We start from the raw sequence: 25,651 nt of genomic DNA on the forward strand, positions 1-25,651 counted from the left end.
TATAATGCAATCGTTTAAAACAAATGTAAGTATTAGCACCAACAATTTATTATTAGATCATCATTATTATTATTACATCCAATATCATACATAAAATCTCATTCATAAATTGGTTTGATTGTAGAAAACAAGATTACAAATAACTTATAACCAATTTTAGGGCATAACATTTAATCCTTGTCCAACGAAAGTCCTCCTTCTTAGACTTCAGTCTCGACTCGAATGTTTCTTTTTTAACGATTTAAAACTGAAATCAAAGTATATGTATCGATTAGAATTATATTACGGTGTGCAGTTCGGCGAATCCAAATTATTACTAATACAAACACCTTGAAACCCGATAATTATATTAAAGCCAATGATTACAGGATTAAATTGGATTGTATTATCACTACTAATAATTATTAAATACAGAGTAATTTCGCACTAGAGGTATATATACACCATGGAGTAAAGCAATAGTTAGCTGAGTGCCATAGTGGGTGCTGAGGCATCTCTAGTGGGCATTGAGTAACTAGTATGGTTGCATCCAATTTAAATATGTTTGGAAGCAAAGGATTGGACAGAAGTCCAGAAGCATAACTAGCAATGCATCTGCACAGTTAAGTGGTAGTTGCAAGTTTGAGTCCTGCTCTGGGCCAATCCTTTTCTTCAAGAATTTTCTAAATTTTATAATTAAGTCATTTTATTAAATTTAATAAATATTAGTGTCTAACACTGACCTCTAGTGCCTAATTACTGGATTAGTATAGCAGTAATGTAATCTGATTTAATCATTTGGCTTTATCATTATTATGGAACATTGTACTTTATTAAATTTTGGTTTTCACTTTAGTAATCTGACATTTTGACTTGGAATTGATATAGAAAATTTTTATCAAAGATCAATATTTATATTAAGAAATGCAAGCTTTTTCCTTAAACTTAAGTCAAAAATCAAGCAGATTAGAAATTCTCAATTATTATGCAAACTATTCAGTATTAGTGTCTGTATTTTTGATCCGACTTTTAAAAAACTGTTCATATTAATTTTAAAAAAATACCAAAATTTAAATGTGAATAGTTGGTATTTACACTGTCTGCTTGCTTTACCACAAAGTTATTTTAAAGATTTGGGTATTAACAATTTGAAAATTAATACACTACACATTCACTAACCCAAACCAACTTTGTTTATTTCTCCACGTTAAATTTTCCAGCCAAACAAATAACATGTAATTTGTGATTTATATCACAGTTTTACTTAAATACATTCATTGATAAAAAAAGTTACACACCAAGGAACAGGCCTTGAACCAAATAAAACTTCAAAAACTATTGATTTGCACCAGTGATGATGGCAAATAACAGTAATTTTTCTATAATATTATAATTACTTATTTCACAAGAAACTGCCCAATTTAAATGAACCTCCTTTTGTCTGGATACCTGTGGCAATATAGTCAGGTATGGAGACACCATATGCTATCCTACAATAGATTTTCCCACAGATATTGCAACTAGGAATTTTTTGATTACAAGTAATAAGACTTGATATTCAATCTAAAACTTGATGAGTCACAGTCCAACATAATAAATAGAAATTATTAATAATGCTTCCAACAGTCAGTCAAGTAAGAAAACAGAACTTAAAATACAAGTTTAGTCTAAATACAACTAGTTTAGTTTTGTTGTCATATCTACAATACTGGCATAACAGTTTGAACAACAAAATTTTTATGTCAATTTGAGAATTTGCAGTGCATAAAGTTGAAAAGAATCCAAATCATAAAAAGAAATTGCAGAAAAATCAATTAAATAATTTTTTGCAAATCTGGCAATATGTTCTCAAAATATGAGCATGCACATATTTGAATGTATTGTATATACCAATGTTCAATAAACAGGAATAAATATGTGAAATTCAGGTTTTACCTAGTTTTTCTGAATTAATTATTCCTACGATTTTAAAAGCGAACAACAGAATTCGTGGAAAATATAATTTGTAACATCATAAAATTGTACACTCAACATCCGAATTCATCATTTTCTTCCGTCTGACAACGATCTCGTGACTTAGTTCCCACGGCAAATCTATAAAAACTGCGTCTTTTTCCCCCTCAGAGGAGTCTCATTCAGTCTGCCAGTCGTACGTGCTCGTGGACGAGCTGCGAATTATTTGTTTAACACAGTTGCGACAAATTTCACCTAGTGCCTATAATTTTGGATATTCCGTGATCTATGGACTCTGCAAAGAGGTATGAAATGATATCTGTAAACTCTCTCTCTCTCGAGCTCCCCCCTACGCGTAATTGAGAGTTAGAATTGTAGCTTAGCGAACTTAGAATTGTAATTAAATTTTTTCGTTGATTTTAATAAATATTGTTTCTTATTAAACATGGTGTCTTTATTCGACTATCGTCTATGCCTTTTTGTCGACCCCATCTCTCCTCCCCTCCACTCGCGTAATGCATAACAAGACGTAACAGCCATCCTTGACAAGTGAGTAGGTCAATGACCTGTTGCTGGAAGGGGCAGTCAGACTTCCTCAACACTCCCGGGCTCACATATATATAGTATTTAAACACCGACTTAGATTCATTGAGTCTCAAAATACCAAGTTTTGTTGAACCCTAGTTGCAATTGCCATTCCAGATTCTTCATACTCAAGATGCTAGCTTTAGTCATACATATCTGGTTCCACAAATGCTCAATCAGCAACAAATCTGGATTGGACAGGCCAAGGAAGTGTGATGGAGACATCACTGAGCAACTCTAATTGCATATGGTTGAACACATATCTTGTTTGCAGCTCTGCTATGAAAGGCTACATATGAGAGTGCAGGATTGTGCCATTCATGTCCAATTGACTGTCATACAAGATAACTTCCTAAACCAGCAAATCAGCATTGGCAACAGCATGTCACTTAACAGTAAAGGTGGGATTGAAGTGCTCACCAGTGATCACCCACACTCCGGGAATGGACAATCATCATGTTAAAGGAAATTGGAATTTGTTGCTAAAGACTATATACCAGTTTACAGCAGTACATGTTTTTCTATCTGAACACTATTGCAAACAAAACTGACAATGTTAGGATGCTGATGAGAGAACGTAACAGTCAGTATGCATGAAATTTGTCTGTGCTAGTCACCTGCAAATGGTAAGTGGAAGTTCCAATATATAACCTTGTCTCTTCCCATATCTCTGGATGGTTGACAAAGATGTTACAGCTCTTCACACTTGTTACCTGATCAGAAAATCGCCGGTATGAGACATTCAGAGTTTTGCTGCTATGTAGGTCCACCTTCATATATCCACTATCTCCAACCCCACCTCAGATCAAAATGGCTCAGATGGTAGGCCGTTTGGTAAAATGGCCATCATACTTCTCTCAGCCTGATGACGCAACCTTCTCCAACTAAGTCAGCTATGCATAATGTCTTTGACCATGTCATACAGGCATGCTTGGCATTCAGATAGCTCCAAACAACAGGTTCACTGAAAGTTTTGAACACTGAGCCTTTTTATAGGATATTGAGATAATGATTTTAAGGCATCTGGGGTACTATTGAAAGGCTGAGTGCAACAGTGCCTCTCCTATGTTGAAATTAAAATAACAATGCCATACTTGCATGTTTTAAATATAATGTTGCTAAATACAATGAAAGATTACTAGGGTTCCTTTAAATATTGATGGAATCAGAACAAGCATAACAGTGAAATATGAAAAACTAGCATACATCACTTTTATAGTACAATATCTCAATTTTTAAAAATTAATCAGGGTTAGACCACTGCTGCATAGCCTTTCAGCTGGACCACAGTTGTAACATTTTTAATTTACATATCTATCTGAGACTACTGTAAAATTCACCATACAGCCATATCAGACAATTTATCTGGGTGTAACTTTTTGTCAATGTCAATATCTACCAAACACAGTATAAAATTTATATATATTTATAAATTTAATCCTTTTCCTTCCTTTTCTTTATATACCCTAAATTGCTAACCCAAACTTTTCACTGAACAACCCGATAATTAGTTAGTTTGGATTAGTGAGAATGCACTATTCTCACTGGCTGACTTATTTTCCTATTTCATAAGCTCATATGACACTGTTTTTGTTTACATTCAATCATCATTTCTTTATTATTATTTTCTTAACTATTAATATATACTATAAATTCTTTTCATACTAAAATCTTAGTATTGTCAATAAATTACTTTATATATTCTATATATTAAGTTTTTAGAAAGACATAATTTAACTACCATATTATATAGCATGTAAGACACATCCCTATTCCAACACAGAATATTTAGGAAAATAGTACATTGAAATAATCTTTGTGCTTTTGGCACTCACCCACTTTTTTTAAAACACTATTATTCTAGTTTTAAAAAAAAAGTAAAATTAGAATGCACACTTTTCTTTTAAACACTTGTTTTTCTCTGATAAATAAATCATTTATAGTTAAAATTTGACCATTAAAATATTCTAAATGAATGCAAGCAAATGCTGTTTACATAATATGTTTAATTAAACAACATTTTTATTCAAAAGTTTGACTAAGTAGAGAATTATCTGCAGTCTAAGGAAGCTGTTTGGAAAATTCATTAGCCTATGACAGATTGAAACTTCACATATAAGATGTATTGTGATTTTTTGAGTTTTTTTTAATGAAAAGCTGTGTCTTATATGCTGTAAAATATGGCAGATTAATCCAAAATGAGTCTTAAATATTATTGTTAAAGTAATTTTTTACTGGTCAAATATAAATTATTTAGCAGTTGATCTTAAAATTTACATTCAAAATAAAATAACTGTATTGCATTTAAAATAATGGTATTATGTAAATTGACTTGCAATTAATAAAATTACATTTTCAATCACCACAATACCACTGGTGTAAGAATTCAATAAAATAAATACGTAATTACCAAAAAACCAGCAAAAATTCACTTTGAAACGAACGTTTTCTACCGTCTTCAGCAGTCATCATCAGGTTCGATTCCAAAGATTCGAAAAACACATCTTGAAGTTATGAGCATGACCAGAAGTAGCACACTAACAAATTAAGAAAACCAGTTACACTTCAGGCATGCACATAACTTCAAGATGCATTTTACAAATTTTTGGAATCAAACCTGATGATGACCGTTGAAGATGGTAGAAAACATTCATTTCGAAGTGAATTTTTGCTGGTTTTTTGGTAATTACGTATTTATTTTATTAAATTACATTTTCAAAATATTCTCTCAATTCTTTTCCAAACTCATCTTAAATGCCTTTTAATTTGAATTTTGGTGTTTTTTTTCATTTTTAGACTAGTTTATTATGTCACACATCAATAGTCATTTATAGATAAATATTTTTTAAAAAATCAAAAATAATTTGTTAGGAATCATGATCAATTAAAATTAATCACTAAAATTAAATTATATTACTGAATTTAATGATTATCTTTATAATTTTGGTAGTTTGCATACAATATTAAAAAAAAAATTCACCTTTATATGTTAATACAATAAAAAAATCATTATTTTTTAAATAGGTAGTTGGGGATACCTGAATATTTAAAAAAGCACATATCTATTCTGCACTAGACGTTGCTCTAATAATTTACTTTTTATTAATTCAAACTTTTAATTTTACTTACTCGCTTGAGAAATTCTTCAGCACATATACGAGCCCTGGCATTTAAGGCCAACTTCATCTCACTAATTTCTTTGTCAATTTCTTCCATGAAATGTATGACAAAATCAACTAGTTTGTGCTTGTACATTTGTTCGGTATGAAAATTAGTAATTAAAAATGAAATATCATATCCCTGTTAAAAAATTTATTTACAATTAGAAGTTATAAAATGTAGTTTATTTTTATTCAGTTAATAATCAAAAACATATATCAGAAATATAATCTAAATTTTGATTTTAAAAAATTAAGTAAAATAATTAGATAATGTCCTCAACATTATCATAATTATAGAGTTATAAATTTCTGCTGCTATATTTATAGAAGTGTGCCATTGTTGTTCAAGTGATCAGGAACTCAATATTTCTCACATTGTGATATTGTTTTGTATTTTTGGGTCTCAAAAATAAATATTTGCTATTTCTGTACACATTATATATTACTTTAACTGAAAGTGATTTTTGCTACTTTTTAAAAACGTTTTTATGCTTTACAAGTATATTCTAGATTCTAGTGTAGTTGAGTATACTATCATGGTTTACTATCTTTTAGCTGCAATGTTTGCTTTTGAGAACACTTTCTAAATATACCCTTTGACAAAAAATTTGCACATCCAGATAGAACTGTCCTATTACTGCAAAAGTCAGCATTCAGCTATGTCTCAGACAGGTATGCAAATGATTACAGATGAGCTATGAATGCACACTGGGTATTGTCAACAGTGTGCCTTAAATTTGCTACCACAGTACCATATAAAAAGCTCTCAGAGACTCGCTGTTCAGTATTTTTAGTACACTTTTTGAATATCAGACGTGCTTTTATGATGCATTCAAAGACAGCATGAATAACTCCCAAGATTATTTTAATAATTATTATTTTAGTTAAGAGATGGCACCTAACATCTATCTCTAGTAACAAATTACTTTGTATTAATTATTTAAATTAGCAGAATTATAGCCTGATTATTTAGGCAATTTTTTGTTGATATTTCTATACTTATGATGTTTGAATGATGTTTGTTATACTTATGTAAATTATTACTTCTAATGAGACAAATGGCAACATTTAGCAAATTCATAAATAGATGTGAATTGTAATCCATAGTGTGGTAACAATTTATTCACATTTGGAAAGTAATTTACCAACACAAATGCCGTAGTCAATACCTGAAGTCTATCCTTTGTTCAAAATGAATCATGGGAGTTAATCATCTATACATATTTAGCCAAAAGATGTATATAGCACTTCTTGAACAACTTATAAGCATCTGGTTAACTTTTAATAGCAGCAGCATTTTTCCAGTGCATTGTGTTGTCACAATGTTTTTGATTTCTAAGGGTAACCATGTGTGATAGCCAACAGTAAAATTTAGTCCAACTCTTTGTCTGTGGTTAGCATGCTTAAACAAAGAATGTAGGAACATCCTATTAGGTCCTTGAATGCCAAGTGTTTATATTGGATGGATCTACAGAGATTGCCAGTATAAAAAAAGTCTCTAATATATGTTGGTAATGATGTGCCCATTCATGAGATATATTTGCAGATCCAAGAAATGTACCATGATGTCACTTTCCTGCTATAACCCTAGCATGAGTCTTATATTGTTCATGTGTTGGAGAAATTGTTATATATCTGGTTTTTTACATCATACAATAAGAATAGTGTTGACATATCTAGTGCAGTGTTTCTCAAACTTTTTGTTCACACAACCCAATATATTTGTTTGTAATGGTTCTGCAACCCAAATGTTTATAATATTTTGGTTAATATGAAAGTTAACCTATAATATGAAATTTAAAAAAACCCAGTAAACTGGAGTCACTGTGTATTATATAATAAAATAAAATTATGTATTATTGATGATAACTTCTACATGTGAAATGTAACAATGAGTACATTTCCATTAAGAGCAGTTCAGGCCAATTTCAATTTGTAACAAATAACTTACCTCAACTTCCAGTTTTTATTATTGAAATTTAACTATTAAAAAACATAAGACTAGTGATTGTAAGTAAAACAGACTTTCAAAATTATTCAGGAGTTTTATTTTACTTTGAAAAATACTACCAGGGTTTTTTTGTAAACTTAATGAACCCTTTTTAAAATGTACTTTTCAGATTGTAAGAAAATTTTGTCAATTTCATTTTGCCACACCAAAAAATAATTTATTGATCCACTTGTGCCAAAATTTATCAATAAAATAAAGTCAATTTGCTAGAATATCAAAGTATTTCTTTATTAAACTCTCTCTCCACTGCCCAGAGACAGTTAGGGATGTATTAAGAACTGGGTATCATCTTAAATGATTGCGAGGTGATTTGCAGAAACAGGACTGCATTCATGATGCCTTTAACTGACTACATTAACAGCCTGACACCAGCAGCTTTGTTTATAGTAGTATGGGTCATTGTGACCATCAAGTATAGGTGGCCTTGGAATGGCAACACATTTTCTTTAGTAATGAATCGCTCTTCTAGGTGGGCACAAATGATTACCATATCTGAGTATGGAGAAAGACTGGGATATGCCAAAATCTCAGCTTTACTGTTAAGTGCAATTCTGTCAACACTGGTACAGAGAACTCTCCTATGCAATCAGTTTGCATTAATAGCAATCATGCACATTGACAGTGAGAGATTGTGTGACCTCATGTTGCTTTTCATGGCACATCTACAATGAATCATTTTTCAACAGAACAATGCTTGTCCACATACAGCTCAGATTTCTCAAGTGCATCAATGACGTGGACATACTTTCTTGATCCAGTCAGGCTCCAGGTTTATCACGTATACGTGTGTGGAACATGCTGGAATTAGCAACTTCAGCTAGCAATCAGTATGCAGAATCTAGAGAGAATTACAAAATCTTTGGAAAAATATATCACAAAACAACACAGGGCATCTCTAACTCTGTATAACAGACCATATCTTTGCATATACAGATATCAGAAGGGATGCTATAAGATACTATCAACAATATTAAACTGTACAAATTATTTCTAATTAAACAGCACATTTGCCATGGTATTGTAATCAGTTATTTCCATCTTCTTTATCATTACATGCATAAAGTTTCATTCAATTCCAACACTTGCTACTCAGTGTGCCAGTGTGCAAATTTTTTGTCAAGAATGTTATCTGATTATTTAATACTTTAATTTTAATTTATTTCCAGAAAGTATTTTACATCTTTTCTGAAGGAATTTACAAAAGTTTGTTTCATTATTCAAGATTTTAAAATCTACTAGTATTCTAGTTATTTTGTATGCATTTTAATTGCTTGTATACTTGATGTATTTATTATTGATAATGATGATATTTCTTCTCTATATAGCTGTTTAATTTAATTTACCAGTGCAATTTAGGAGTCTATTCAACAGTCTAAAGAACTGTTATTAATATCTGTTTTGTCATTTAGATATGGGTTTCATGTAATTGTTGTTATTACACCTTTTTTGTTTTTTTATGTTTACCATTGTTGTCTATAATTGATATTATGTGTCTTTTCACATCACAAGTACAGTAGAGAGTCATTAATCGGAACCCCAATAATCGAAATCGCTAGTAATCAGAACGATTTTCAGTCGGACTGTGTCGTGCTGAATCGAACGTTTTTGATACTAGATTTACTTCTAAAGTATAATTTTTATATTCTTCAATATATTTATTTTGTTTGTACAAAATGAAGAAATAGTTTTTAACGATACGATAGCCTCGATTATTATTATAAAAATTTTCTTTAGGCTTAAAATCGATGAAAATTCAACACGAAGCGACACGCAACGGAGAAAAATTTGAACATCGGACAGGTTAATATATTTTTTCGTACATAATCGGTAATCGGAACAAATCACTAATCTGAACAACCCCAATCACCAATTGATTCCGATTAACGACTCTACTGTATACCCAATACACTGAGAAATAATATAATTGTTTTTTCAAATTTAGTATTTTTTGTTTCTACTTATAAACAATATAATTATTATAATAATTAATTACTACATTAAAAACCTATAACTATTGTCACCATCAAATGAAGTTATCATACATACATAATTATTCATAACAACATGGAAACAAATTTCCAAAAACAAAAATAAATTTATAGCTTAAATTATAAGAATTATGTAATACATCTGAAATTTGATAAATTATTAACTCAAAACTCAAACTTCAAATAAATAAATGATTCAATGTTGCATTGACAAAAATTTATTGTATCTTGTGATATTTTGGATCATCAAAACTGTTTGATTTCTTAAAAATAATGTTTGTTCATAATGTTTATATCTTCTCAAAATGAAGAAAAACTCATCTTTCATTACAGGTACTCCTCACTTTATGACCGAGTTCCGTTCTAATGACTACGTCGTTAAGCAAATTGGTTGATAAGCGAGGAGCTTGCGCCAAGAATACAGGATCGTTGTAAAATTATCCAAATTATGCAACAAACTTCAAATTTATTCATAAAAAGACTATTATAGTACACTTAGTGCGCATGTCACCATTCGCCACTGACCGACACTCAAGCTGAGAAAGGGCCCTGAATTGCAGGTCAAAACTCGATTGTAAGTGCGAGTGGTCGTTATGCAGATAGGTCATAAAGTGAGGAGTACCTGTATTAAATAAAATACCAAAGTCTGAGTTTTTCTTTATTTTGAGAAGCTATAATTCATAGAGATATAAATTGTATAGTAAATAGAATGAATAAATCTCACCAAGTGACAAAATTACCAGGATTAATATCACCTTCTATAAAACCTATAACCTGAATGTGTTTCAAAAATTAAAGAAGTCATGTTTTAAGTATTAAAATATTTGTCTTATGGTATTCTTTGTATAAAAAAATTTAATAAAACTAAATTAAAACTTTTGTCTTCTTGTGTATAAGGACAGTTTAGATACATATTTTTTCCATTCAATGCTAGTAATTTATTTAAAAACTTACAATATTATTTTTATTTAATGTTGATAACATTATTTGAAGTTTTTTTAACAATAATAATCTAAATTTGTAAATTATTTATTACCATATTTTTATAGTAAATCAAAATTAGATAAATACCTCTACAGGTTTTCTCCGTAAAACAATAAAATTTTCTGCTCTCATCATCATGAACCTCATGAATTTGTGACAAAGAATTCGCTCAATTTCGTCTGCTTGTTTGACAGCAATGCTGATACGAAGTGAATTGACAGAGCCTTCAATTAAAACCTTTTCCTTTTCATTTCTACTAATTACCACTGGTGTTAATAATAATTCTTTACTACTTCTGTAATATAAATATAGAAATATGAAACTTTTAAATATTTCAGATAGATTTTTTTAAAATTTATTTTTACCTCACTTCAACTTCTGGTTTATTATGTCTTTCAACTACTTGTGATGAAAAGTTCTCTAAACACATTGCCGCATTCAAGGTATGCCGAACTGCTGTTAAATATGGGCGAAGTGTTGCAGCCTAAACAAACAATTTATGTAAAATTTATAAAAAATTAGTAATCTGGTGAAGTTTTGTCAGAATAATAAACCATATTAAGAATGACTAAAGAAAAATTTATTGAATTTAAAAATACAATATTGAAATAAGACAAAAAAAGCAAATAAAAAATTAATTATCATGAAACTTTACATTGTACAGAATGAATTTCAGGTTTTAAGTGGTAAACCTATTGTTTACAACAAAATTCAAATCCTTTGTTAAATAATAATCTTTGTAAATATTTTTTCTGATCAGCAGTTACACACACACACACACACACAAATACATGCCATAGTGGCAATTTTCAGCAGCTACTAGTCTTTTTGTAGGCATTTTTCACCAAATTGAGTTGTGCTTCCATGTTCTTACTGTGTAAAAATTTCAGTTGGAAACTTTTTTCTGCTTATCACAGGCCGTCAAAAAACCACTATAGAAAATTGCCACCTTACACATGCAATCATGTACAATTTTTCCTTATTGTCACATGATCACATGTATAATGTGACAACTTTCTGCCTTGATGTTATCAAAAAGATAATGTAGAGGTTCATCAAGATTGTCACAAAAGGTAGATGTGTTGTCATGGATGCTTGTTGGCTATGCATGATGTAATGATGTATGGTCTGCAAGTTGCTACAACCTTGTAAATTTGTCTCTGTAAGATAGCCTGGGGCAATATGACATGTCAACAATTTAAATGTTTTTGCAGTTTATCTTGTGCCCAAAAACTATAGAAAACCATTTTCTGAGAAACACCAGCATCTGATCATTCCTTTCCAGCTTAATTTGTTTCACAATAGCCCATGATATCACAAAGTTTGAAGGGCTCCCCATGGGAACCCAGTCAAGGGCACTGTTCTGTAAACAAAATAATGTTTTGTAAACTAACAATGTATGATGTTGGAATTTGGCATGTGCAGAAAAGACACATTACAGGTTTTCTCAGAATCATCAAATTGAAGGAATGACAATTACATGCGAAAAATAAGCAGCAAATCACTGGCTTATGCATGTGATCCTACAAAAAAACAAACTGCAAGCAATTGTGGATATAATACAGGCAGCCCCAGACTAAAGATATAGTGTGTTCCTAAAATGTGTATGAAAGTCGAATGTCAAAGATTTAAGCAATAAAGTTACATTCTATAGAGAAGTCTACATCCAAAGTTGAAAGAAAAATGAAAAAAATTCTTATTGTCAAAACTATAGATTAAACAGGAAACAAACAATATTTAATGTTCACAAATGACTGTTTAAAACTGGCCAAGAGCACCAGTATGATAGCTCAAAATTTTTGCTTGGCAGCAGAAAATGTACAAAGGTCCAAATCTTGCACACAAATAAAAAATGATTTAGGGCCAATTGCACAAGTTACCATGTAAACTATATAAAACCATCTATGGAATAAATTTAATCTTGTCACTAATCTAAAGAATAAGCTATGCTCATTGCTTGAGTTACTTTGACTCAGCAGATAACTATCGATCAGTTAGCCAAGAAACTCTTATTGTGCAGCTGTGTTAATGAAAGCAACAGTAAAAATGGAACAGCAAAAAAAAAAAGTGTGGAATAGATTGGAGTGTAGTTATAATATATATTAGTAAATATGGCAGACACTATGCACAATATTTTAATGTGGGGTTCGGGGCCATCAACATGTTTTATTACGTACGTTTTTGATAGGGTCCTGCCACCAGGTGTGTTTTTCCGGACACACCACCGATTGGGATGAAGTAAATGACTAAGGCGCGAGGGTAAGAGTCACTCTGAAGTCCAGGAATGAGCCTCTCAGGAGGAAGAATACAGAGTCAGATATAAACAATTAAAAGGAATTTATTAGCAAATAAACTGAAAGTTCAGAACAAAGTTATCAAATCCGATTTTTGGAAATCCGCCTATCTTTATCTATACAACGAGGGGGGTACCTAACAGGGGGGTATTCGAAACTACACGACTCACAACATACCATTTGAACAAGATGCCTTCTTTCGTCTATTTTGACAGTTGGTCAATCTCTTGATCCTGTTTCCTCTTGCTCTTTCTTACTCGTACTGCTCTGGTACTGTCTGGACTGGACTGCACTTTCTGGCTGCTTAAGTCCTGTGTCTGTCTGACTGCCTCTGGTCTATTCTCTCTTGTTTGTTGTCCTGAGTTTGCTCTCACTTACTGCCTGTCTTGAGTATGATAATTATACTGGTGAGAATCTCTGTCTCTCTGAGTATGAGAATGATACTCTCCTTGTCGGGTTGGAGCTCTCCTTTTTAAATATTTCCAGCATGAAAAGGTTTGTCATCCGGTGATGATCCATTTGTGGTGCCATCATCGGATGACGATTTATTTGTGGTGTCGTCATCGCAACTGAGATGATTGTTTTCTGTTGTTTTTATCTGGCAATGACATCTAGTTTTTGTAGAGTCATCATTGAGTCGATGTGACTCATCTTGTTTTTGGGACAGTTCTCATCATTACTCATTGATTGCTTTGTCATTTTTCCCTTGGCATGTTGTGAGATTTGGATAATAAACTGTTTTATTCTAATCGTTGTAAGTTAATATTAAAATTTATAAGAGGGGAGTCCCTAAATTGGTAAAATAGGCGAATTTCCTCTTACAACTTCAGTTGTTTAAAATACAATTAAAGTTCACGTGAATACATAATTATCAAAAAAAGGTAAAAATAAGTGATTAAGTAAATATTATTATATTACAAATGTTGTAAACAGTAGTTCACAAAATGTTAACATCGAGGTATTTTTGGAGGGGGGAAATGGTGGTCCTCACATTAATAAAAGTACTTGATAATGAAAAATAATTATTATGTTATATAATAGAGTGAGATTCATTGTACACTGACAATTAATGTAAAACTAGCTTTTTAAGTCATAATTGATTCTTGAAATTTAAAATTTCTACACAATGTTATACGATCTCATGTTTCCAAAAGTATTCTACCCAGATTAGGATAAACTTTGTTTAAATAATCTAAATAAAGAACATCCACGTTGGAATCAGAAATTATCAGCCATCTTGCTCTTTGCTAATCTACAGAATAAACACACTGCAATCATTTTGTTTACATCCAGAATAAATAGGATGTAAATATAAAATAAACACACAAGAAAACTTTAATGACTAACATTTTAAACCATATCCAATGGTCATCATCTGGTTTACATATTCAAGATACAATATAAATTGGAATGTACAAATTTTAAAACCAATGTAATCTAATCTCATTTGTGGAGATTGCAAGCATCAAAGATGATAGTGAATTTTCTGTTCATTATAATAATCTCTCTGTTTATATTTACCCTGGGGCAAAGAGCAATATCAAACCATTGTTTTAATACAAAGTTAAAAGATGCGTTATTCTAGATTTGTAGCCATGTTGTTTACATTTCACTAGCGTCACCAGAGAATGTGGCAGCTGAGGGAGAGAACACCATTCCCAAAATTTTTTTTTGTTTCAATGGCATTGTATTTGTTCTACTGAAGTTGAAAAACTTCCTAATATCCAAATTACTGACTTTAGGCACACATTGTATTCAGATAACAGAATATAGCTATGTACCAAGTGCAGCTGAATACAGAAAAAAGTACTTTCATATTTTGATATAGCCTTGATAGAATTTAAGCATTCCTAATAATACGGCTCACTTTATACATTAAATTTTTAAATTGAATATTAAAGAGAAAAGAAATTAATTAAATAAATAATCAAATAAAGTAATTAAACGGAATAATTATTTAAGATAGAATTCTTAAGATCGATGTGAAATCTTTTTTTTTGAGTTATAATTAAGAAATCAATAAAATGGTGAAAAAATACTAGCAAGAAAGAAATGATTAATCAATTAACATCAAGTAAATATCCCAAATAGTCAACAGTCATCTTAAACTGACAAATTAGGTCTATGATATTTCAAATTAAAGAAAAATGAAGAATTTGTAAAGACATGTCCACACATTTGTAATTCACCAAATGCCAAATACTTGCCTTCAACCAAACTATTTGCTGAACTGTTTGTCACTTGACAAGCAAACAAACTCAATTATTTGCCAAGCATCAATTTCTTGCGGATTCCTGCAACAAACTGATGCTTGGAAACTGTTTGTATGCAATCTAGAAAGTGGACAATTCTCAAACAATAATTTATGTTGCTGCTTTTATAGTTATGAGTAGTTCATATCTGTTAATGGAAAAAAACCTAAAAGAAGAAGATAGTAGATGGGATCAGTTCACCAAAGCAGAAAAATGTGAACATGGAAAAGAAAAGAATTTTTTAAAAAACAACATAATAAAATCATATTTCAAAAATGACCAAAGAAACTATATATATAAAAAAAATATATATATATATATTTAAACCATAAACCAGAGCAAAAATTCAAAATAAAGGACTAGATCTAGTTTAAAAAAAATTAAAATGGCAATACTGATGACCAAATGACCAAAAACAAGAATATACAGGGTGGGCCAGCGAAAACGAAATGGCAGAGTGTTCGTGTTCGTCCAAGCAAATCGCTCGGACAGGTCGATTTTATTCTCGAGGGGACATCTTTTGCAATAAAGTTTTTGCGATTCTGAATGCAACAGACAACAAAAAATTTTAAAAACTCATTTATTTTGTATTAACTAAACAAACATTTATTTCGAAAAAAATGTTTGTTTAGTTAATATTCAGATTCGCAAAAACTTTATTGCATAAGATGTCCCCTCGAGAGTAAAATCGACCTGTCCGAGCGATTTGCTTGCACGAACACGAACACTCTGCCATTTCGTTTTCGCTGGCCCACCCTGTATATAAATATGAGCACAAATGTGTGGATGGACAACACAAATACATGAAGGCAAATATTTGTCTCCTTTGATTCATAATTTATTGACAAAAACTGTGAGAGTACTTATATATATAATTACCTTTCTTATTTTCAAAGAAATTTAATATGCAAATAGAGAACTAAGAACATTGAAAAAATGTTTGATTTTTCTGAAGATATGCATATGAATTTCCTTATTTTTGAAGTTTACTTATAAGTATTTTTTTAAATTTCAGCTTCATTCAGTCTACATTTCTTCCTTCGATAGATTATTGAGTTATTGATATTTCAATGACCTTCCTTTGGATAATTTAGCTATCCATATAACAGTTTGCTCTATTTGCTGTTATGTTTTTTGTCCTTATGCTGTATAATTCTAAAGAGTTTCCTTCTGTATATTGCCCAATTTATTTGTGAAGTAGATAATTTTTCATATTTTGACTTCTCTCATATCAAACACACCAGTAAGGACTTACATGCCTTTCCTTGCACTTGAAGAGGAGGTTAAGTGGACCAGGAAATCTGATAATTTTCAATTATAATTACAAAAGTTAGAAAAAAAATCCAGCAATGAGTTGCTTAACTTTCCTAGCAACATTTAAAACTGTGTGTGTGTGGCACCATCTGTTATGATATTTTATTATTAAAAACTTTTCATATTTTTAATTGTTATAAAATGGCAAAAAGCTTAATTTTGAGAACAGGGATGGGTTTTATAAAAACTTGTAAATGCTAATAACAAGTGAAATATCAATAAGTCTAACCCTACTAGAGATACACAGATCCCTTTTATCTCTCCACCTCCTTGACCTTTAACCACCAAAGTTTAATAGCATCAATCCTTCTAATAAACAAACCTCCCTGCAAAATTTCAGAAATTTTTGACAAAATGCACTGGAGTTATTAAGCTTGAAAGAGGGTGAACAAAATTGTGCTACCCACATACACATTAACATCCATACATACAGAAATTATTCCCAAAATTTTTTTGCATTTCTCATTGTTTCAAGGTCTTGAGTCCAAAAATGTAAAATTCTGGGGGATCATTTTTTGACCAATTGCCATCTTTCCCTCTGTTATATATATATAACATCTGGAATAGTAAAAGGCAAAAAGCTCAATTTTTGGGAAATTTTAGGAGAGAGTTTTAAAAAGCTGTAAATGTCAACATTTGTAGGAGTTTAAAAAAAGGCGGCTAACATGTGTGTACAGATCATACGAATGTGTAATTAGTAATGCCAACAAGTAAAATTTTCATTAAGTCTGAGTGCACTCAAGATATGACTTCTACCCTTCTGTGGCAATACCCCACATTGTTATATATATGTCTGTAGTGTTAAGCCTAATATTAAGTTTCATTAGTCTTTTGTTCTATAACTTTTCTTCAAATTTTCTAACGGTCTTTCCTTCTTGCTGGTGGGAACACATTTTCATAGAATAACACCAAAAAACAATAATGTGTAAAAACCCTGAGGCAAGTCGGGGAGGGAGATTAGGCATTCCGGGGCTAGTGTTGAGAAGAAGCGGACGAAAAAGAAAGAGGTTGTCGTCACTGATCGAGACAGAGTGCTTAGGTCGTCTGCAGGAAAAGAACTGACATAGATGAAAACTAAAACCGAGAGTTTGGTGAATACTTAGAAATCATTAGATCGGAGTTATTGAAAAGGACAGCTACAAGTGACTGCAGTGCAAGTCTCCATTTCATCAAGAGTGAAGACCAGACAAAAGAGAAACCCGGGTACCCCACCAGCATTTTTCTCCTATTCTTACCCTTCATTCTTTCCTCCTCTATTTTCTTTTAGATTATAAGTTAGTTTAAGATAGTTTAAGTTAATCGAAATATTTCAGAAAGGGCTACAAACAAAGAACATTGTCGCATAAACATATCACTCTCCTATGTGTGTACAAAGTTTTACCACACTGACATTGTATATATTGGCGGTGTATAGTTGGGATCTCAAAGAACTTAGTGTATAAAGAACCGCGCGAACCATTAATAAAATATTATTTTATTGTGTACAATCTCGTATTTTATTGTTTGTCCGGGTGTACACCACACTTCTATCCCCTTGACTTTATAATCTCCAAAATGTAAGTTTCAATGCCCCATATACAGAAGTATTCCCTCCAAGTTTCAAAACTTTTTGGCCATACGGTCCTGATTTAAAGCAAAATACACATACATGGAATTTTGTTCCCATTTTCTTGTTGTTTTTGGAATCAGAGTACAAAAACATTAAAAAATACAAAAACCAGAAGGGTCAAAATTTGATCAATTATAATACTTAAACTTCCTCTGCTACTTTAACAGCCAGTATAGTAAAATTTATGTATTCATAATTCTTATTGTTTTAATGAGTTTTTGCTGTGTTTAGAGCAATCATGAGCAACCCACGATCTACAAGGTCCTTCTAATATGTGGCTCTGGGCCTTGACAATGTACAGTAGAGCATCGATTATCCGACTCAATTGGGGACTGGAGTTGGTCGGATAACTGAAAAAACGGATAACCAAAAAGTATGAAAAAATACACTATTAGTATAGTATATTAGTATATCCCATGTAATTAGTACATTAGTATATCACTATTAACCTACTTTGCATTGAATTTTCATCAATGTTAAGCCTAACAAAAACTTTTTAAAGATAATAATCGTCGCTATTGTATCGTTAAAAATTATTTCTTTATTTTGCACAAAATAAATACAAAAATAAAGAAAAATAGAAAATTATGTCTGGTTCAAATACTGGCCTCCCTTTAATGGTCGAGCCACTGTTGCCAGCTAAGACCCACAAAAATTTAACAAAAATAATATTAAAGTAGCTAAGACATAGCCAAATATCATAGCACCGCATCACTAGCGGACATTTGAATTTGCCGACTAGAACACGGTCGGTTAACCGATGTGACGGTTGATCGGGGGTCAAATAATCGATGCTCTACTGTAATTCCATCTTCCTGTTTTCTGTTTTGTGCCATAATTAAGCAGATATTCATGATGAACAACATCCAAACTAAACTTGACTGGTGAAAAGATAAGAATAAATAACAACTCCAATTTTTGATTAAAGCCAGACAATCTATCAAATTATTGGACTCTAATGATTAGATACAAAGTAATTTGTCTAGTAGAGGTAGTTGGTTAAGCCACCATCTCAGGATAATTTTAATGATTATAATTAATTAATTTTAATTTAGAATTTCTGGAATAAAAGATTCATGGACAATTATGATGAGATGACAACTTAACAAACTACCTCTAGATAAACTACTTGTGGGGTTCGGGGCCGTCAAGATGTTTTCTTACGTACGTTTTTGATAGGGTCCTGCCACCAGGTGTGTTTTACCGGACACACCACCGATTGGAATGAAGTAAATGACTAAGGCGTGAGGGTAAGAGTCACTCCGAAGTCCAGGAATGAGCCTCTCAGGAGGAAGAATATAGAGTAAGATATAAACAATTAAAAGGAATTTATTAGCAAAAAAAAACTGAAAGTTCAGAACAAAGTTACCAAATCCGATTTTTGGAAATCCACCTATCTTTATCTATACAACGAGGGGTTCCTAACGGGGGGTATTCGAACTACGCAACTCACAACATACCATTTGAACAAGATGCCTTCTTTCGTCTATTTTGACAGTTGGTCAATCTCTTGATCCTGTTTCACTCTCGCTCTTTCTTGCTTGTACTGTTCTGGTACTGTCTGGACTGGACTGCACTCTCTGGCTGCTTAAGTCCTGTGTCTGTCTGACCACCTCTGGTCTATTCTCTCTTGTTTGTTGTCCTGAGTCTGCTCTCACTTACTGCCTGTCTTGAGTGTGAGAATTTATACTCTGTCTTGAGTATGATAATTATACTGGTGAGAATCTCTGTCTCTCTGAGTATGAGAATGATACTGCTTTTTTGTCGGGCTGGAGCTCTCCTTTTTAAATATTTTCAGCATGAAAAGGTTTGCCATCCGGTGATGATCCATTTGTGGTGTCATCATCGGATGACGATTTATTTGCGGTGTCGTCATCGCAGCTGAGATGATTGTTCTCTGTTGTTTTTATTTGGCAATGACCTCTAGCTTTTGTAGAGTCATCGAGTCGATGTGACTCATCTTGTTTTTGGGGCAGTTCTCATCATTACTCATTGATTGCTTTTTCATTTTTCCCTTGGCATGTTGTGAGATTTGGATAATAAACTGTTTTATTCTAATCATTTTAAGTTAATATTAAAATTTAGAAAAGGGGGTCCCTAGATTGGTAAAATAGGCAAATTTCCTCTTACAACTTCAGTTGTCGTTTAAGATACAATTAAAGTTCACGTGAATACATAATTATCAAAAAAAAAGGTAAAAATAAGTGATTAAGTAATTATTATTATATTACAAATGTTGTAAACAGTAGTTCACAAAATGTTAAAATCGAGATATTTTTGGAGGGGGGAAATGGTGGTCCTCACATACTTCCTATCGAATTATTAGCTTTACTACAGCATGATAATTAAACAGATTGTCTGGCTTTAGATGAGAATAAACTACACATGACAAAGTTAGTTTGCATATCATTAGCATATATTATCTCAGTATACTGGCAGTTATGGAGTACTTGTTGGTTCTCGGCAGGCTTAAAGCCTGCAACTCCATAAGAAAAAAAAAGTGTATGCAGCCCACCAGACATCTGAAGTTTCCTTGTGGCCCTCATCCAAAAACAGTTTCTCATCATTAGTTTGTGGTTCCCAAAGTGGGCACTACCAAGGCAGAGGAACACTGGAAACAGAGTACAGTAATACCTTGGTTTTCGTTGACTTGTTACCATTGACTTTTTTGTGAAAAATTTGTCTTGGTTTTCATCAGCATGCCCACATGACATAACTGCTAATTTTGCAAAAAGAAATGGTGACCTACATGTTTTCCTGCTCTGTGTTGTTGTTTCTCATTGTGTGAGAATTACCTCATGCATCTAGCCAAACAATTCCATTTCTTTCCTTTCCTTTTAGCTCCATCATGGGAACAAAGAAAGTTTCCAGAGCCAGCAGCCCTTTGACGAAGGCGGCCAGGAACACAATTGAGTTAAAGGAAATCATTGAAAAATACGAGAGCAGCATTAAGACTGCTGAAATCGGCCAAATGTATGGGAAGTCGACATACGAAAAGTTCCATTGTGACAATAAAGAAAGCAATAAAGGAGGCTAATGTAGCAAAAGGCGTAAACATGAAAATGAAACAGAGATCACAAACAATTGAAGTTGTCAAACAGATGCAGTGTTAAATGTTCATTTATTCTTTACATTAGTCTTTTGTATTCATTTTATATTAATTTCTTTTTGTTTTTAGTATTAAACACTACATTTATTCTCTATAAAATATGTTTTTGGTATGTATTTTGGAGTGTCTAGAATGAATTAATTGGATTTACATTAATTCATATGGAAATAATTGCCTTGATTTTTGTCAGTTTTGGATTTCGCCGATTGTTTTCGGATGGATTATTGACAAAAACCAAGGTATCACTATACTAAATGGTGACCATAGGCAAAGGTTGGGGTCACTGACAACCTCTCCCTTTCCTCTCTCTGTTAAAATGGGTAAGAAGAAACATTGCATTTAATGGAGTTTCCAGATGTTGAGAACAATGTTTTGTAAGGACACAAAGCATGAGGTTCACATAAAAGTTTTTCTAAGAATATTTCCAAGCCTTTCTCACACATGGGAAAATGGATTAGAAAGCCTTAGGGTACAGTTGGGGTTGTTGGGTATAACTTTATGAAACCAAGATGGCAGTGGCTCTAAAAAGTTTGGGAATCACTGGTTTAAAGGATATACTTTCTTGCAGTATGTGCTACATAATGTATATATAGAAATTAAAAGTAACATATCTATTGAGAGTATTCATCCAAATAAAATAGTGTTTAGAAAACTAGAATATCATATTATTAAATATAAGTGAAAAAAAGATAAATTTTTTGAACAACTTACTGAATATCACATAAGATGTTTTAAGCTATCTTTGGGCCATGATTTTAACAAGCCTAGAATTATTTATTGTATTATTTGTTACTTTTAAACCAGTTTTGACAAGATGTTTTAACAGATTAAAAAATTGTTTTCAAGATGCCTTTTAACAGTGTAAACATTTAAGTTGCAAAAAGGCCATCATCTGTCTAAAAATTAAAAATATACTTTTCAAATTTTTAATTACATAACCATAGTTCCAAGCAAAAGATTTTATGATTGAGTCATTTCTTTTATCATAAAAATTTAATCGTAAACTCAGGTCATCCTTCCTTTAGCCTGAACTTATTACATGACTATAAAATCTTTAACACTGAAAATATTAGTAGTTCTTTATCTACATATACATTTGTGTTTATGTAATGCAAACTTGAAAAAACATACTTCAGATATAAATATACAAAATAATTTTTAAAAATTTACCAACTTATTAGCATTTACATAACTGACAAAGTTTTTGTTTTTTAAAATTTTCTAAAATATATTTTTTCCTTATTAACAAATTATGCTTTCAAAGTGGAACAATTATATTATACATCCTACAGTCTCTTCTCTGTACCTAATAATTACACGCATTAATTTCCAATAATTTTATTCCGGTATTTATTTGAATTTATTTTCTTCGTAATAATATATTCTCAGCAAAAGTTTCTATTTTGGTTTACTCACAATATCAATCAAAGCACACTTCAGCGATCTTTTACAGCAATGCTATATAACAGGGGTGGCCAACTTTTGTATACATAAGATCTACTTTTTATCTTAAAAATGTGTCGCGATCGACTTGTTCTCATGGGCTATAGTGTAAGTGGGGAGGGGGAGGTGTGAAATACATACTATGTTTATACACCGTGTTTCAGTACGTGGTGCACTGCTTATAAGTCGAGTCATAACTGCATGCATACTGTTGTGTTCGGTTACAAATATAATACATTAAGTCAAGACATAGCGAGCGATCGACCAAAATTGGCTTGGTGATCGACTTGTTGGCCACCCCTGCTATAAAAGACACTAAAAGTGGCCTAATATACTGCAGTATTTAGATTTAATTTTAAAATGTTCTTCAAGAACACAGCTTAATATTTGGCAAATAAAGAATGTATCTATTAAAAATAAATCTTTCTTTTTTAGTTAAAACTTTCCAATAAGATTTATAATGTCAGAACCAAACTTTGTAATGAAACGGCATTAAAACAGTAAGCATTCAGTTCTCGATAAAATGATCTCTCAAGTGCACTTATCAACTGGCCTAAAGCTATTATTTTAATGGAGCACTCCATCAAAAAAACAGGAAAACAAGGTTGTAGTTAAATAATTGACACCTAAATGCAATTACCAGCACAAACACAAATTTACTGCTCAAACATTTTCAGCCGTCAACGGCATTGATTATTTAGTTATAAACTTCCGGTTTATAAGCGTGCTGTTTTTTGAAGATATGTAGTTTACAAGAAACGGTAAGGGGACAGCATTTTACGTTCCAAAAACACAACCCGCTTATTTTTATTCGTCGACAGTAATACAATTCTACATTGTAGTTTTTACCAGGCGTAACAGTTTGACGTTTTTCAAAACTCGTCAACACTACCTTTTAGGAGTAAATGGTGGTATTTACGAAATTCTTTCGAGATTGTTAACGACAGGTGCGGAAGAAAAGTAATCAATTAAGCTTTTCGTTAATGTTTTATAGTGCTGTATATATTGTGTAGAATATTAATTGAAGATTAAAACAAAGCAATGTAAATTTGAGATGTCATATTTAATTTGGAAAAATCTAGCTCTAGTTTTAAATCAATTTCTCCAAAAAATAATACACGAGTTCTATTGAGCTTTATATGGACACCACTCATTAAATGAAGTGATTTATGAAACGAAATCACTTCCTTCCATGACGTTTTTACCAAAGATTGAAGATGATTTCACCTAACTTTAATCTGTACAATTGAACCAATACATATAAATACCATTATTCTTATCATTTTCGCGAGTTTTATCGGTTATGCATCAAATTTGTAATGCAATATTATATAAAGCATCGAATAAAAGTAAATAATAGACATTTTACCATATTTAACAGTAAAGAACACTCCCTTGTTACTCGCCTCTTCTGATTAATCCACAAAGATCGCCATCTGTAGTTAACAAATGTCAAACTTTGAAAAAAAATTTATATTTTTTAATATTTTTTTATGTATTAATATTTCAAGTAATATTATTAACTTAAAAATAAATAATTATAAAATAAAATTTTATTTATTAAAAAATCGGTTTAACGATAAGGAACCAAAATGTTTAATAGGCGCTCGATTTAATGGATTAAAAAAATTCTGCTTTATACTCTTCAAAGACTGCGTTAATTTACACCACAGACTCTTGTACACCTTTTAAACACAGCCGTTTATTGCTATCATTCAAACGTTTTCGGTTATTTTTAATAACCTTTCTCAAGAACCGTTACATTTGAATGCGGTCGTAAATTTAAACAAACGTCGCCAATCGCAAAGGAACTTTTTGAAATGGTTCTATTCGCGATCTCCTAACGGGAGATTTACAAGCCAAAAAAATTATAAAAAATATATATCCTTAACTGATTCCCCTGCTTGTCCCCTGCTTGTACGTTTGAATGATAGCAATAAACGGCTGTGTTTAAAAGGTGTACAAGAGTCTGTGGTAAAAAATTCTGCTTTAAAGGAAAAATTCAGTGAATTGACCACGCTAAAAGATTGAGTAAATGAATATAAGTTATTTTCATAAAATTAAGGTCGAATTTTCGAGACATTTCTAAACATTAGTCTTTTCCTGCGATAGTCCTTCAGTATGTGAGGTCGGGTTCGAATCCCGTCTCAATTTAGCCTCGACTTTTTATAGTAAACCGAGTTGATAATTTGTCACCACTCGGAAAGTCGTTCTATGGGCAGAGTTGCCACAATGAAATTGCAAAACGTACTGAAGTTCCTTCAAAATGTACTACTGTACTTCCATGGTTGGTTACTTTTGATATTAATATACCATCATACTCAATTTTTGTTCTTATTTCAAATTCATATTCACGAATACTTTGTTAAATATGAATACTTTAAAATTAAATATTTCACAAAAAGATTTTACGAAAATAGTTTCTATGGTTTTTTGTTAAATACAGCATTAAAAGCATGATTTTTTAAAAATATAATAGTGATGGATAAAAAAAATTATAAATTAAATATGTGTAAACAAATTCAAATTAACAAAAGTTATTTCTTTTACCGGTTAAATTTACCTATGGTAGTCAAAATGGCGGCTTGTCTCTGATTCCAGCAAACAGAAGAAAAGAAACAGTGTGGAGGCACGTTCTAACCTAACCTAACTTAACCTATTCTAATAAATTACCATAATTATTGCTAACCAAATTATTAGAATAGGTTTTTTTTTTTTTTTTAACTCTTTCCGCCCTGTGGGCACTAAGAGGGCCTCTATTAGTAGGCCCATTATGGGTTCGGCCAAGCCCACAATGGGGCGACCGGGTGGTGAGGGACGGGGCCCGACATATCCGAACGGACCACCTCCCGAAAAATTCCTGGGGATTATTCGACCCGTTCGGATTCGATCCCGGGTCCCCCAGAGCGGCAGGATGCCACCTTTGCCGCTCGGCCATCCGGCCTAATATTAGAATAGGTTAAGTTAGG

The 25,651-nt window shown here is 31.8% G+C and overlaps 1 protein-coding gene across 1 annotated transcript; it reads right to left on the reverse strand.

Annotated features, from left to right (window-relative positions):
* Window positions 1–30: 30 nt before the first annotated feature.
* On the reverse strand, window positions 31–24,143 carry Arpc4 (Actin-related protein 2/3 complex, subunit 4). Its single transcript, XM_067263283.1, has 5 exons — window positions 24,052–24,143; window positions 11,027–11,145; window positions 10,749–10,956; window positions 5,647–5,817; window positions 31–247 (listed from the first exon to the last, which is right to left on the reverse strand). The coding sequence occupies exons 1-5, from the start codon at window positions 24,052–24,054 to the stop codon at window positions 242–244; spliced, it is 507 nt and encodes a 168-aa protein (XP_067119384.1). The 5' UTR covers window positions 24,055–24,143; the 3' UTR covers window positions 31–241.
* Window positions 24,144–25,651: the final 1,508 nt, after the last annotated feature.

This window comes from Centruroides vittatus, unplaced genomic scaffold (genome assembly GCF_030686945.1).
Source record: "Centruroides vittatus isolate TY-2023 unplaced genomic scaffold, ASM3068694v2 contig_1758, whole genome shotgun sequence".
In the NCBI taxonomy this organism is placed as follows: Eukaryota; Metazoa; Arthropoda; class Arachnida; order Scorpiones; family Buthidae; genus Centruroides; species Centruroides vittatus.

Coding starts and splice junctions, on each gene's coding strand:
- Arpc4 (XM_067263283.1), bottom strand. Junction 10,957..11,026: donor AAACCAGAAGTTGAAGTGAG/GTAAAAATAAAT, acceptor TTTATATTACAG/AAGTAGTAAAGAATTATTAT. Junction 5,818..10,748: donor TACGGAGAAAACCTGTAGAG/GTATTTATCTAA, acceptor ATTTTTTAACAG/GGATATGATATTTCATTTTT.